The 13,813-nt window shown below is 49.1% G+C and overlaps 1 protein-coding gene across 4 annotated transcripts in view; it reads right to left on the bottom strand.

The window, feature by feature from the left end:
- Positions 1-418: 418 nt before the first annotated feature.
- The window catches only part of LOC135913109 (techylectin-5A-like), a 72,937-nt gene continuing 59,542 nt past the window's right edge, over positions 419-13,813 (bottom strand). For 3 of the 4 annotated variants that reach the window (XM_065445780.2, XM_065445777.2, XM_065445778.2), the window contains one exon: positions 420-2,146. In XM_065445780.2, the coding sequence (XP_065301852.1) occupies positions 1,845-2,146 (302 nt within the window). In that variant the 3' untranslated portion in view covers positions 420-1,844. Of the gene's footprint in view, positions 2,147-13,813 lie in introns of all 4 variants that reach the window. The other variant, XM_070533675.1, reaches the window with a different exon arrangement.

The following is a 13,813-nucleotide window of genomic DNA, read 5'->3' as shown; positions in this document are numbered from 1 at the left end:
ATTTAGTATTCAGAAAGTATGTATGCTTGACTAAACCTATGGTGAATTTCTTTCCAGAGAACACGTACACCAAGTACCCATCGTCCAGCGTATCCGCATAACAAGTAGCCTGGTTTCGATGCTGGCAGGTCAAATGCAGGAGAAATACACTTATTATGAGCTTCATCGAAATGTATTTAATGCTTTTTTCTTTGTGGCCAAATTCAATGTTTACTTCGGATAACATTACAGGGAAAATGGGTCTTGAAATAAAAGACTACAAGAAATAGCTTGAAAGTGTCCAACGCAAACCTATGCCTACATGGAACAAAAATTACATTAATTTAGCATTGTAGTCCACTTTAAAATCGATCAAAGTTATGTTGCATCCGACTTTCCATTTCAGCAAGCACTACATTTATTCCATAAGAATCCCATCTAAGATCAACGCAAAATTGCTTTGTTAAATTACAGTGGTTTCGCGGTGGCCTCTTTGAATAACGATCAATGAGTCTACAATAGTAGGTCCGTGATATTTCAACAAAAAGTTTTGTTTATTGAGCAACAAGACGTCAACGAAATTTCTGCTCGGATTTCCATTTTAATAAGGCGTGGTAGAACGGCTAGCGCATCGGGATGCTATGCTGAGATAACAGCTTTAAAATTTGAATAAGAGCGCAAGGACATCAGAGAAAAGTGCTGGAAGTTAGCGCTCTGTTCTCTCTTCTGTCTCCTCTGCTATCATTGCGCTTTTATTCGAACTTCAAAGCATGTTTCACCAACAAGCCCGATCCTACACCCTTCTTGAGGTAACAGGCTATTTTTCAACTCTTTCAAGGCTCAACTCTTTCACTTCGACATGGGCCACTGTAGATGGTAGGTAGGTGGAACCCATTGCCATCGAAACTCACCGTAAGGTAACATCTGCCATTTTATTTTTATTTTGGCTAACGTCGCTATAATAATAATGACGCAAAGTCCAGGATTCCGATGCTTTTTTTTTTTAGTGACAAATTAAAATGCGTTTTATATGTTTGCCAGGCTGCCTATCCGCCAGGTATTGCACTTACATGGGCGAAATGCGTATACCGGTAGTGCTTGTTCAACTTGAAAACCGTGTCTCAGATATAGTTTCCCGAACAGGCCAAATTGAAATAGCTTCGGAAGCGGATTCCTGACTTAGGCGCTTGTCCTTTTGTACCGAACAAATACATACGTAACGTCAGTGCGCAGGTAAACTTCATTTTTTGAGACATTTCCGAATTGGTGTTTCGCGTAAAACAGCAAGTGTAACTTGGTAATTCTCCAAAAAACGCCGTCACGTACAATGCGAAACCCCAATTCAGAAACATTGCCAACATTCGGCGCATTCACTCTTTCGATCAAAAGCAGAAATAGTGCCTTCTAAGGTACGATATGGTGGAGTGTGCAAGACGGTATCAGAGCACAGCGCCTCCTGAACCGTTGCAGTTCACGGCTGGTAATAAAGTTCAAAGAGGCACGTTCACACTGCGAAACATGGCGTAGCTCATTCACAACCAGCAGTGGAGTTGCACAGATAAATAAATTGACTTTATTTTCTAATTAGATACAGCGTATATGGTCCCTGCTTTAGAACGTGTATTCTATTAGCATTGCAGCTGGCCTAATACACAAATTATGCACCCCTAAAGTGGTCCGCATGTATAAAGTTTCTTGGTGCGTGACGGCATTATACAATGATAAGCAATGCGATTTCATATAGTTAATTATTAGTGCTGAACAAGCGCACAAATACTGGCATACGCGACACAAAAGAAGATCGGGAAGCAGTACGCTATTTGAACGACAGCACAATACAGAATCTTGACAGGGCTATTGATTGCTTAACAATGCAGGCATCTGCTTTTGCGGTTTGTATCCATTGTGACGGGACGCGTCATGATCATCACATTGGGATAAGAGTAGTGGTAAAGCTTCCTTGAACCATTCCGGGTGCTCCACTCAATGCCGTCGCCTAAGCTGTCGTGCGCGCCGTTCAAGTTGAGGCCGTTCGGGTTAGCCTTGAAACAGCGGTAGTGCCACCAGCCACTGCGGTAGTTCTTGGCACAGTTGTATTTCGCGTCGTCGTGGTCCTGGTCAAAAGTTGAAAATTTGGTGTTGTTGCTCAGGTGGAGTGAATCCCAGCCTGCGTATTTCATTGCACAGAATATTTTAACGTTATTCAATGGGGGTCATCTTCATTTAAAACAGCTCAACAACGAAGGTCGTCGGTAATCGAATATTTCATGTACTAAATCGATATTGTTCCAGTACAGGCAGCAGGAAGCCAAGCAATTTCGTTGAAATCACCACCTGCTCTTCCTTCAACTCTGAAATATTCGCTACCTTTCGTCCAAGCTTTTACGCAATCCCAACGATGATGGAGGACGGTCGCCAGATTCATTTAGTTATCGGGACAAAGTCGTGCCACCATAAAAAAAGATAACTATACACCATCTCAAAATTCATTTGCAGCAATGTGGAAGTTTCCGGACTTAGCCCACAGGAAAGTCTTATAACCCTCAAGATGTGTCAAGTCGCGCCACGTCATCTGCCCGCCGACAACGTTTTTCCCGGTGTGCGATGAGTATCCGCCAAGTTACTAACATGTGGCGCATCTCTGTGACGTATAACGTTCAAAGCAAAAAGAGAGCTCTCTCTACTTCCGGCAACTTTTCTTGGCCATGAAGCCAAGCCTACGAAAACTAAGTGCGCCTGTTTCTCCGTTACTTAAAGTATTTCAGCAGCTATGCTCACGTTTTCTTACGTTGGAAAGAGAAAACAATACTTTTGATAGTACGCGTTTCAGGTTAGATACGCTCGATGTTTCATATGAATGCCTAAAAAGAGACAACGGCTGAGCAGTGCCAGCGCGAGCAGCAACAACCGTCCTCTTCCTCTTCGTCTTCCTCTGGCACCCGTATTTCTCACTACAATCACTCCCCGCCGAAAAAGGAGCCAACCTGGCGACCTATGAAACGGGCAGCGCTGGTTGGTCTTAATGCTGCTTCAATCAATCGACATGAACAGTTTCGCGTTCGCGACGCCGTTGGTCTGTAGATGACTGAATAGGCTTAATAACTAGTTGACCGGGGACGCCTGTTGGAGTTCGACCTGAACGTTATAGAAAGGCCAGGAGTAGAGGAAGGAAGCCGGAGCCATGCCAGCGTTCGAGGTAAGTATGATGGAAAAGCAAGCTTGCGTCACGGCCGTGTTTCTGGCTATCCTGGTATTACGCGGTAAGTGAGCGCGCGATATGACGACATTCTTCGGCATAAGTGGCGGCTTCGGGCAGAGCCGTAGATTCGGAAGCGTCCGGGCGATACAAAAGAATTGTGTCCACAAACGAGGAATATTGGCGACCATAAAGAAGAAAGAAGGGAGAGAATCCCATGATAGATGGAGTGGCGTTATTGTAAGCATACATAAAGAAGGGAAGGATGCAGTCCCAGTTAGTGTGGTCAGTGTAGATGTACAGTCTTAATCAATATGAAAGGAAACACCAAATTTTTTTCCATCGCCAGTATTGGCTAAATCCACATGCCCACCATGAAAGTGTTCAATGATACTAAAACTTCAACATGAAAACTTATTGCTATTTATCAAGTTCCTAAATTCGAACCTGTGGACTACGAGTTATTGTCAATTAAAAAAAAAATGTTGTTCCCTTTCATAATGATGACGACTGTATATGACGAGCACGTCGACAAGAGTACGATTACAGCGTTCAGTCACACCACTAGGTTTATGGATAATAGACACTTGTTGCATTCGCGAAGTAGGGCTTCTACAGCTTCGGGTAGGAATTAACAACCACGTTCACTTAGTAGCTCGCGAGGCACACCGTATCGAAGAACAAGGCTGCGAAGGATGAACGAAGCGACTTCACGTGCTGTGGCCGCCGGGAGCGCTGAAGTTTCGGCGTAGGGTGTGAAGTGGCCCACGGCAACGATGACCCAGCGGTTGCCATCAGGGGTGTACGGTAGAGGGCTGTAGAAATTCATGCCAATATGATGAAAAGACCTGGAGGGACAAGGTAATAGTTGGAGCGGCCCTTTTATCTTGTGAGGTGGGCTCTTGCGGCGTTGGCACTTGCAGCATGAGTGGACGTACTGTCGAACGCAGTGGTACATTCCTCGCCAGTAGTATCGAAGCCGTAACGTGCATACGTCTTTAGTACACCACCATGGTCGCATCGCGGATCCGCATGAAAAGAGGCGCAGACGCCGGAATGTAGAAGGCGAGGAATCACGAGCAACCATTTATGGCCATCAGATAGGTAGATGCGGCGGTACAGGAGCCCTTCGCGATTTGCAAAGTGGCGGGCAGTGCGCGGAAGCTAGCGGACGGTGGTGTGTGTTGAGGGTTGAGAAACATACCCTAGAATAGAGGCTATCCAAGGATCCCGGGGTTGTTCTGCTGGCATGTCGACTAATGTAAGACACGAAAAATCGTAGCAGCAGACAGACGGAGCACCACACTCATCGGGCAGTGGTGAGGTGGAAATAGCGTCGCCATTCCAGTGCTTACGGCCTCACCGGTAGACGACACGGATATCATAGTCCTGCAGACTGTGATGTGTGGTGCGCGACATGGTGCGGGGAGCGCGACGGTCAGGAGCAGACGACGCTGAGTGCACGCGCGCCGAGGTGGAAGAAGGAAGACAACGACGCTGAAAAGCGTGCGGCACGAGAACGCGCGGCGCATGACAGCCAACAAAAAGAAGAAAAGCCTCACCAATCAAGAAAGACCACGGAGCGTCCGGCAGCCAATCCGAAAATGCCAAATCGGCCAGACCAAAAGAAAAAGCGTGGTGCGCTGGCAGAACGGGGCGACACGCAAGGGCGACACGCAAGAGCACACGCAGGGAGACGCCGGGGAGACGCCAGGAGAGTCCCAGGAAGCGACGGCAGGAGGAGGTCAACCACCGGAGCGGGCGTTGAAGACGGACCGTCGGGTTCCGGACCCGAGCCCACCAGGACTTCACCCGCCCGGGGCCTCCTGCCAACCTGTTCCTGTGCGTCGCCCGTCTACCTGAGCGTGCCGTCAGCTCCTCGAGGCCGGCGGTGAGCTTCTGCGCCAGTGGGCAGGATGAGAACAGTCGGGCTACGGGCCCGAGTTCTACGCCAGCTGTCCGGCCAGGACGCCACCCCCGTCGGCCGTGCCGTCTGCTGCCCGAGGCCGACGTTCGAGCTTCCGCGCCGTGGGCGAGAGGGGAGCAGTCGGGCTACGGGCCCGAGCTCTCTGCCCGGCCAGAACGCCGCCCTCGTCCACTCCTGCCACCCAGCCGCCAGCGTTACCTCGCCTAGCCAGAGCTAGCGCGCTCCCGCCGCCCGGTCGGTCAGCTAACGCCGCAACCTTTGGTGAGACCGGCGCCACTCCTTTCGCCAGCTTGTCGCCGCGTCGCCGCGTCGAGACCCTGACGCGTCCCCGCCCTCGTGGCAAGCCCGGACTCTCGCACTCGTTAACCTCATGCTAGCCCTAGGTGTGTTCCTTACCGCAATGTCCGCATGAGTGTTTATTTTATGCATGCTTTCTGCTTCCTTCCATTTACTTTATGCCTCTTTTTAGTGTGATTAAAAGTCTTTGTGTGTGCGTCCAAACCAACGGCTTTGTCCTCATTTGGGTTCTCGGAGGCTCCGCCTAAGAGATCGACCGAACCATTGAGAACACGAACCTTTGCCCCCATAAGTGGGTCATCACATAGACAAAGTACCCAACGAGCTAGGCGACCAGTTGGGTCTTTAATGACGGCAACCAGCACATGGTGGGGTGATCCGTCACGCCGTCAAATGGAGGGCGAAATTTCGTGATTGCTCACACGATTGCAAGACATTGTTTTTCAGTGACCGAATAGTTCGTTTCCGTTTTGGGCAGAGTGCGGCTGGCGTAAGAACCGACGTACTCTTCGAAGTGAGACATACGCTGGGCAAGAATAGCACCGAGGCCTATTTCACTAGCGTTCGTGTGAATATCGGTAGGAGCGTACGGGTCAGAGTGGCGCAGTATAGGTGGGGATATCAAAGAATGGCGAGATGTAGCGAAAGCATCTTCACAAGCGGTGCACTATGCCAAGGTGCATTGGCTGTTCGCAAGCAGCTGCGTTAAACGGGCGATTATGGACATGAAATTACGGACGAATCGGTGAAAGTACGAACACAGGCCTATAAAGCTACGGATTTCTTTCCTTTCAGCGTAGACGGCCTGGGAAACTCGGCGACGGCGCGAAGCTTTGCAGTGTCGGGAAGGACACTGTCCTTGCTGACATGGCCTAAGATTGTAAGCCGGCGGGCGGCAAATGGCACTTCTTCAAATTAAGCTGCAGTTCAGCGTGTGAAAGGCAAGTCAGGACGGGTCAGATGGGAGCCAAAGTACTTCGAAAAGTCCACAACGTCGCCCAGGTTGCAAAGACACGTCTGCCACGTCTGCAAGCAGTCGAGAGCGTCGTCGATTCCGGGCACCGGATAAACATCTTTTCGCGTGATCTTGTTAGGGCACCTGTAATCAGCGCAAAATCTGATGCTACCGTCCTTTTCTTGACCAGCACAACTGGGTAGGCCCAAGCGCTGTGTGAGCGCTGAATAACGACACGATCAAGCATGTCGTTGACTTGTTGATCAGTAACACTGCGTTCAGTGTAAAAAACTCGGTATGGACGCTGCCGTAGGGGCGCATGGGGTCAATGTGGTGAACGAGAGTGGATGTGCGGCCTATGGAAAGTTGTTTATAATCGAATGACATGCGAAAGCGGTCGAGCAGCTCCAACAGTTGGGTACGCTGGGCAGGAGGGAGTTCTGTGTCAATTGACGGAAGGAAGGCCTCTAAGCAGGGCGAATCAGTGGTGGTAAGAGGAGCAAGGCTGTCGACGGGAAGACAACGTGTCGTCAGGCCGTTCTGTAGAGTAGACGGAAGCAATGTCATCAAGCCGACCTATACATTGGCCACGGAATAAGGTGGCTTTTGAAAACCGATTCGTGACATAAATGGCGCTGCAAAGGTTTTCGACTGCGAGAACTGCAACAGGGAGGAGGAAGTTCTTGCGAGCGTTGAATGCTTTTGAGGGCGCAAACAGGGCGGTAGAAGAGGGAGCATAGCCGCAAGAAAGTGGTATAAAAACATAAGTGAAAGTATGTATGTCAGTATCCGTGGCGACGACCACTCCAGAAGAAGGTGGCTTGTCAGATCACACATCGGCGACAGCTCAAGCTTGGCACGCACACAGTCAACAACGGCATGGTTTCAAGAAAGTCGCAAGCCAATGTAACCTCGTGCAAACATGGTGAAAAAACGACAAATTTGACTGCGTACGAAATGTGCTCATTTACTATATGAGCTGTGTATGCCGCTAAACGTTAAATGCGGTGCGCGGTTGCGATACGCAGGGAGAGGTCGGAAAGCGGAATCGTGACCTTTCTTAACTTGCGGCACAGTTCCTCACTAAGAACAAGCAAAACGACTCCAGTATCAACGAGTGCTTGCAGGAAAATGCCTTCGATGTTCAGAGTTGTTTTGTTCGCAGGTAGAAATCGAGGCCTTGAATTTGTCAGACACGAACGCAGTTCTTACCTCCGGAAGTGTGATGGCTAGTTTTCCGCTTGGACGGGGGGGGGGAGGTGGGGGGGGGGGTAGAGGTGGCGACGAATCATAGGGGAAAGTGAACGGTGACGTAGTGAGGGCGACCGACGTGAGCCGTAGCCACGTCGATTCGGTGAGCAGGCGTCCTTCGTTGTGTGGGCAGAGATCGGGTGTGGTGGCTCCGGTCGTGAGTAGCCTTGATTTTCATCAGCCCCACTAGTCCGGAAGTCAATACGACGGCAGAAACCTGCGACATGCTCAGATAGGCAGCAGAAGTAGCAGATAGGCCTGTTCTGCGGGGTGCGCCTAGGATTAGTGGACGGTGGTGTGGAACGGTGAAAACATGGCGGGTTCGGGCGGATAAGCGCAGGTACAGCGTAAAAGTAATTTGCAGGTCGACCAGGATCCGTGCCGAGTGGAATTACTGGCGACTGCCTGCGTATGGCTTCAGCATAGGTCAGAGGAGCGGAAACAGGTGGATGTTGGTAGGAAGTTGGTCGCACCTCAGAAATTTGCTCCTCTATGGTTTGTCGTAGCGTGGGAGCAAGCGGCTGCGCGACGTCCGGTACACAGGGAACAAGGAAAAAACTGTCGGGCCATTTCTTCTCCGACAAACTGCTGGATTTGCTGCATTAACAATGTGGTGTCAGTGGAAACGTGCCCAGTTATTGCTGACATGTTGGCCGTGCCAGAGCACGGGTGGCGTGTAGAAATGCGCTGCTTCCGCAACTCGTCGTAGCTCTGGTAGTACAGTACTGGACCACGTCCATGACAGTTTGGGGATCTTGGGAAATGGTCATTTGGAAGGCGTCGTCCTCGATTCCCTTCATGATGTGTCTGATTTTATCAGCCTTAGACATAGCAGGATTGATGCGACGGCAGTGGTCGACAATGACCTCAATGTAGGACGTGAAGTTCTCAGCGGATTGCTGGGCGCGACAGCGTAAGCGCTGTTTTGCGCGGATCTTGTGAACAGTGGGTCGGCCGAAGACTTCCGCGAAGCTCGTTTTGAAGGACGCCCAGTTGGCAATATCAACTTCGTGGTTGTGGAACCACAGCTGCGCCACGCCCGCCAGGTAAAAGTTGACGTTGCTGAGTTTGTCGCCGTCGTCCCATTTATTGTGGGCACTCACCCGCTCATACGAAGTGAGCCAGTTCTCGACGTCGTGTTCGCCGGTCTGTTGAAAATGACAGGGTCTTGCTGTCTTGGTACTCCGGAGCAAGCGACCACCGGTGGTGTGGTAGCACTTTGCTGAGGCACGTCGGCAGGATATGAAAAGACGGGGGGTGGAGTCTGGGTACGGAGTTCCCCGATGAAAAATGGAACCATCGCGCTCCACGAATTGATAGCACGCGTTTAAGGTTAGATACACTCAGCTTTTTATATCAATGCCCAGAAATAGACAACGGCCGAGCGGGCCGAGCTCGAGAACCAGCAACAGCAACCGTCTTCTTCCTCTTTGTCTTCTGCTGGCACCCGCATTTATCATTACACCGTTTTTTTACAGCACCTAGCTTGAAATCATGCACAACATTCACCAGTCAGCAATTGATATCTTGTTCTATTTTTAGTTTGCTCTTTCGAGTTCCCGGACACCCGAGGCCGTCGCACCTTTGCCACATTCAGCAAGCTAAAAACCATGCCAGTGTCTTCTGGTGAGTGTTCGCCGTTTTCTGTCCCGCCAATCAACTCCCCTGAGAGGCTGTTGACCAACTTTACCAACAGAAGACTATATAAGCCCAAAAAGAAAGTGTTTCCATCGTCTGCGCGGAAACCAAGCGAACCCACCTGGATAGGATAAGACAGGATACACTTTATTGCTCCAATTTATAGAGTCATTCAGCGGTCAGACCGAGTACTTCCATCTTCTTCTTGTCGATGGTGACTCCCGTCTTGCAGGGTTGGCGCCCCTATTCCAGGGCACCACTGACCGTGGCTGCTCTTCGGGCATGGTGTACCAGCCCCCGTTGCAGGAATGCGTTGCCGCTGGAGAGCACACTCTTCCACTGCTCGGCACTCGGATTTTCTAGACTGTGGAATGTTTTGTATTTGCTGCATACACACGTAATATGATGCAGGGTGGGTTTTGTGCCACACCAAGGGCATATGTCCGTGTATTGGTTTGGGAACATTTTGCTTAGTATATGTAGGTTTGGATAGCTTCCTGTTTGCAGCTTCCGCCAGCAAAGTGCCTCTTGTTTTTAGTATTTCGGAGTACGTTGGTATCACCGTCATGAAGTCCTCGGGGTCTCCAGTTAGGTCCGCTCGGTTAGTAAGCTCGCGAACAGTCCTATCGACCCTCTGGTTGCCTTGAATTTCAGTGTGTCCCGGTATCCAGAGAATGTTGTGTCTAACTGGTCTTTCGTGTTGGCCAGCGCGGTGGAATATTTGGAGCGCCTTTTGGCCAATTTTGCCATTGATGTAGTTACGGCATGCTTCCATGGAATCCGTTAATATAGTAAAGGATTTGTTAGCGCGGTAACGCTCTGCGTCCGCTAGAGCAACAGCCATTTCTTCGCCCTCACTTAGCGTACAGTCCCGTGCCGACGCGCAAGTGATCTCCTTATAGTCCGATCTAATTACTGTCGCGACGACGTTTCGCTCTGCTGTGCCTCGTTTCCAAGGATACACCGCGTCGTTCGTATATACGATGTTCGCCATGGTTGCTAGATATTTCTCTACATATTTTGCCCTCGCATTCCGCCTGGCTGCGTGTAGGTTTGGGTCCATGTTTCTTGGCAAAGACCCTACCCTGATGGTGCTGCGGTACTCATCTGGTAGGTTTGCCGTCTCTGTTCTTCCCTTTCTCTTTCTTGAAGTCCAAGCCTTTTTAGAAGCCTCGCCTGCTCGACGGAGAAGTCCGAGATCCTGAGAGTCAGACGAGGAAAGCACTCAAAAGAGGAATTCAACGTCACCCTAAAAGGACAGAAACTACCAAAAACGAAGTCAGAATTCTGGGAATGTGGGTGCAAAGTAACCAACGCTGCACACACACTATAAGCCTACTCAAGCGAGCGACAACACAGGTAGCGCGCCTGATCACCGGTGTATCACAAAAAAGAAGCGTCATGAGGGAGGGAGACATGGTTACGCTGGTTAGGTGCCTCGTAATCAGCCGAATCACGTACTCCCTCCCCATTACAACACAAACAAAGGCGAGAGGGACCAGGCCGACGCCATCATAAGGAAAGCCTACAAAACAGCTCTTCGTCTGACGGCCAACACTTCGACAGAGAAGCTGGTAGCCCTTGGATGCAATAACGTGTTCGAGGAGCTCAAAGAAGAACAATTATGGTCGCAGATACTCACACTCCAGCAGACTACGATGGGCAGGAAACCATCTGAAAATCGCAACCACCCGCATGTAGTACAAAAAAGTGAGCGAGCCGATTGCTACTGCGCCGGCTACACCGACACCAGTGTCAGTTGCGCGTGCATGTCCTAACCGACTCCTTACGGCTGGCTCGCAGCTCCGACGCCGCCTACGATGCTCGCAGTTGAGAACTATATCTTTATTTTTTTATTTTTAATATTAAATACTAGAATTTTATTACTTTGCAATTTGTATTTCTAAAGGAATAATGTTTAGTTTGACACACCATTCATTGTATCTCGTCTTGTAGTTCATCGTAGATAGCAAGTTTATTTTTGTCGTGTTTTACTTTCTTTTTTGTCACTTTCGATTGCGGTCATTCATGAATTGATATCGCCACTGTCACGTTTGTGCGCCTAATCTGCAGTGGCATTCGCCTTGTGTTACATTTGCTGCACGTAGATTTTCCCGTCTTTATATTTTATTTCAGAGGTAGTTTTCTTCTCGACTGATTGATTTTCTTCGGTATACTGTTGTATGAATAACGCTTTTGCAGCGTTGATGATCTTTGCGCGCCTTGCTGAAAAACACTTATTTTATGTTGATGTAACCTGAGTGTCCCCCTTACCTAATGCCTTGCTGAAGGGTTCTAAGGCATTCATAAATAGATATTTCTCTTAAATAAAGTAAAATTCCCTATGCCGACAAGCGGAAGAGTGACTAGTATTTTTTCTTTGTAAAGAACATTTGAATCATAGCATTCATAATTATCATAATGCCTTCCTTGGTGGTGTCTATAGTATCCTAATAAACGAGTACATAATGGCATAACGTAGCATTTCACAACTTTTGCGCACAACTCATCGCTGCGTTCAGCGTGTTGCATTGCCTGTTTCTCGAAGCTCGACCGGCGTTACGATTGAGTACCGTGGCGTTGTCGGCAGGAGGCAGGTGCCCGGTAGAACATGGCGACCAGGTAGGAATGAGACGATTTCTAGTGCGAAACTTGCACTGTTCATACAATGGTTGGTGAAGGATATAGAAAAGAATGAATGCTTTTAAAGAGACATTGCGGAACCCCTTAAATAGTCCCACTAAAATTGCACGTGGGATCTTGCTGACGTCAACGTCACGCGACATGCACTGAGTCGCCCTCGGTGCTTTTCGGCTGCTCCCACTTTCCTGGGCGAGGTTGGACGTCCCCGTTTGTCCCTTGCGGCTGCTCGCCCTTTCCTAGGCAACGTTCGCGTCCCCGTTGGTGCTTTGCGGCTGCTCCCACTTTCCTGGGCAGGTTGCACGTCCCCGTTTTTCCCTTGCGGCCGCTCGCACTTTCCTAAGCAGCGTTCGCGTCCCTGTTGGTGCTTTGCGGCTGCTCCCACTTTCCTAGGCGACGTTGCACTTGCTTGCCTCCACTGGCGGCAACCCGCGGGTCTGGAATGGGCGGCTGATCCTTTCGTCTAGGTGGGGTTGGTTCGCGGAAAATGGCCTCCCCTATACAGTCGGACAGTTGGCGGAAAGCGTTTTCACGCACACACACCCAAAGGGGCCTGTAAACACTGAATGGCGTCCGCTAGACCGGCAACCATTCGAGACAACCATAACAAATTAGGAATACATCCTCCGTTTGGTTGAGCAGGGTCTTTCGAGCATCTTTTTTGCCTGGGGCGTTACACGCCAACCGTAACAAGCCTTGAAACTGCGGCACGCAGCAGGCAGTCACACACAAACTCACGCAGCAACTTCAAGGGGAGTATGGTAGCGCGATTCAAAGACGGGACAAGAGAAGACACAAAGGGACACACACAGCGCTAACTTCCAACACTGTTTATTGTCGAAAACCAGGTCGTACTTATACGCTCAAAGAACACGAGTCACATCCACGTGAACAGATTAACAATCATAGCGATACATTTTGTGATAAGTTAGGCCATGCGCAGAAATTTCAGTTCTTTTTCAGAGAGAGCCAATGATGGTTTGCTGATACATGTGTCCCCTAGGGCATCAATCTGCTCGGCTTCTATTATAAGTCTAGTGAGTTCGTACTTGTTTCTACCGGTAATGGTTGTTGATTCGAAGAGAGGGGAGCACTTATGTTGCTTACAATGAAGGGAGAGAAAGCCATCTGATACAAGTTTGTCGACTTTATTTTTGTGTTCGCGCAGTCTATCATTAATGCATCTGCCCGACTGTCCGACGTAATACTTCCCACACGATAAGGGTATACGATATACAATTGAAGTCTTACATTCTCTGAACTTCTTCCTGTGTTTAACTTGGCAGCTAGGGGCACTCTCTTTCTTTTCTGGTCTTGTTTTCCTGCACAGGCTGATTAGTTTGTTGGGTGCAGAAAAAAACCACATCAGTGTTTCCTCGGCGAGCAATTTTCTTTAGGTTGTGCGAAACCGGTGGATATACGGTATCACTGTTGGTCTTTTTTTCTCTCGGTTCCTATCTCTTTCTGCTCGTTCAGCAGTCCCTGATTGCTGCACTTGCCGAAGTATTCCCTCAGCAACTGATGTCAGTACATGATTGGGATAACCTGCTTCATGCAGCCGCATGGCCTGTTGTGTGAAGGCTTCGTCAGTGCAATGATGGCATGATTTAGTAAGTGCGTCAGTGAAACACATTTTCGCTATTCCTCGTTTTACCAGTTTAGAATGGGCTGAATGATATGACAACAACGGTTTATTTGTCCGGGGACTGTAATACCAGCAAGTTAGTTCATCACCGAAGGTAAATTTAATATCCAGAAATTTGATCTTTTGTTCTATAGGCACTTCGAACGTTACTTCTAGAGGACAAAGGCACTCGCGTGTAGTGTTACTAATAGCCGAACACTCTGTGTCAAAGTTGTCTTGCTGAACATTCACAAACACCAAAAAATCATCAACAAATCGAAATATTTTAACAACTTTTGTATCATT

Source organism: Dermacentor albipictus, chromosome 2, assembly GCF_038994185.2.
Source record: "Dermacentor albipictus isolate Rhodes 1998 colony chromosome 2, USDA_Dalb.pri_finalv2, whole genome shotgun sequence".
In the NCBI taxonomy this organism is placed as follows: domain Eukaryota; kingdom Metazoa; phylum Arthropoda; class Arachnida; order Ixodida; family Ixodidae; genus Dermacentor; species Dermacentor albipictus.
The sequence above is the reverse complement of the archived record's forward strand: the minus strand, read 5'-3'. Positions and strand labels throughout refer to the sequence as shown.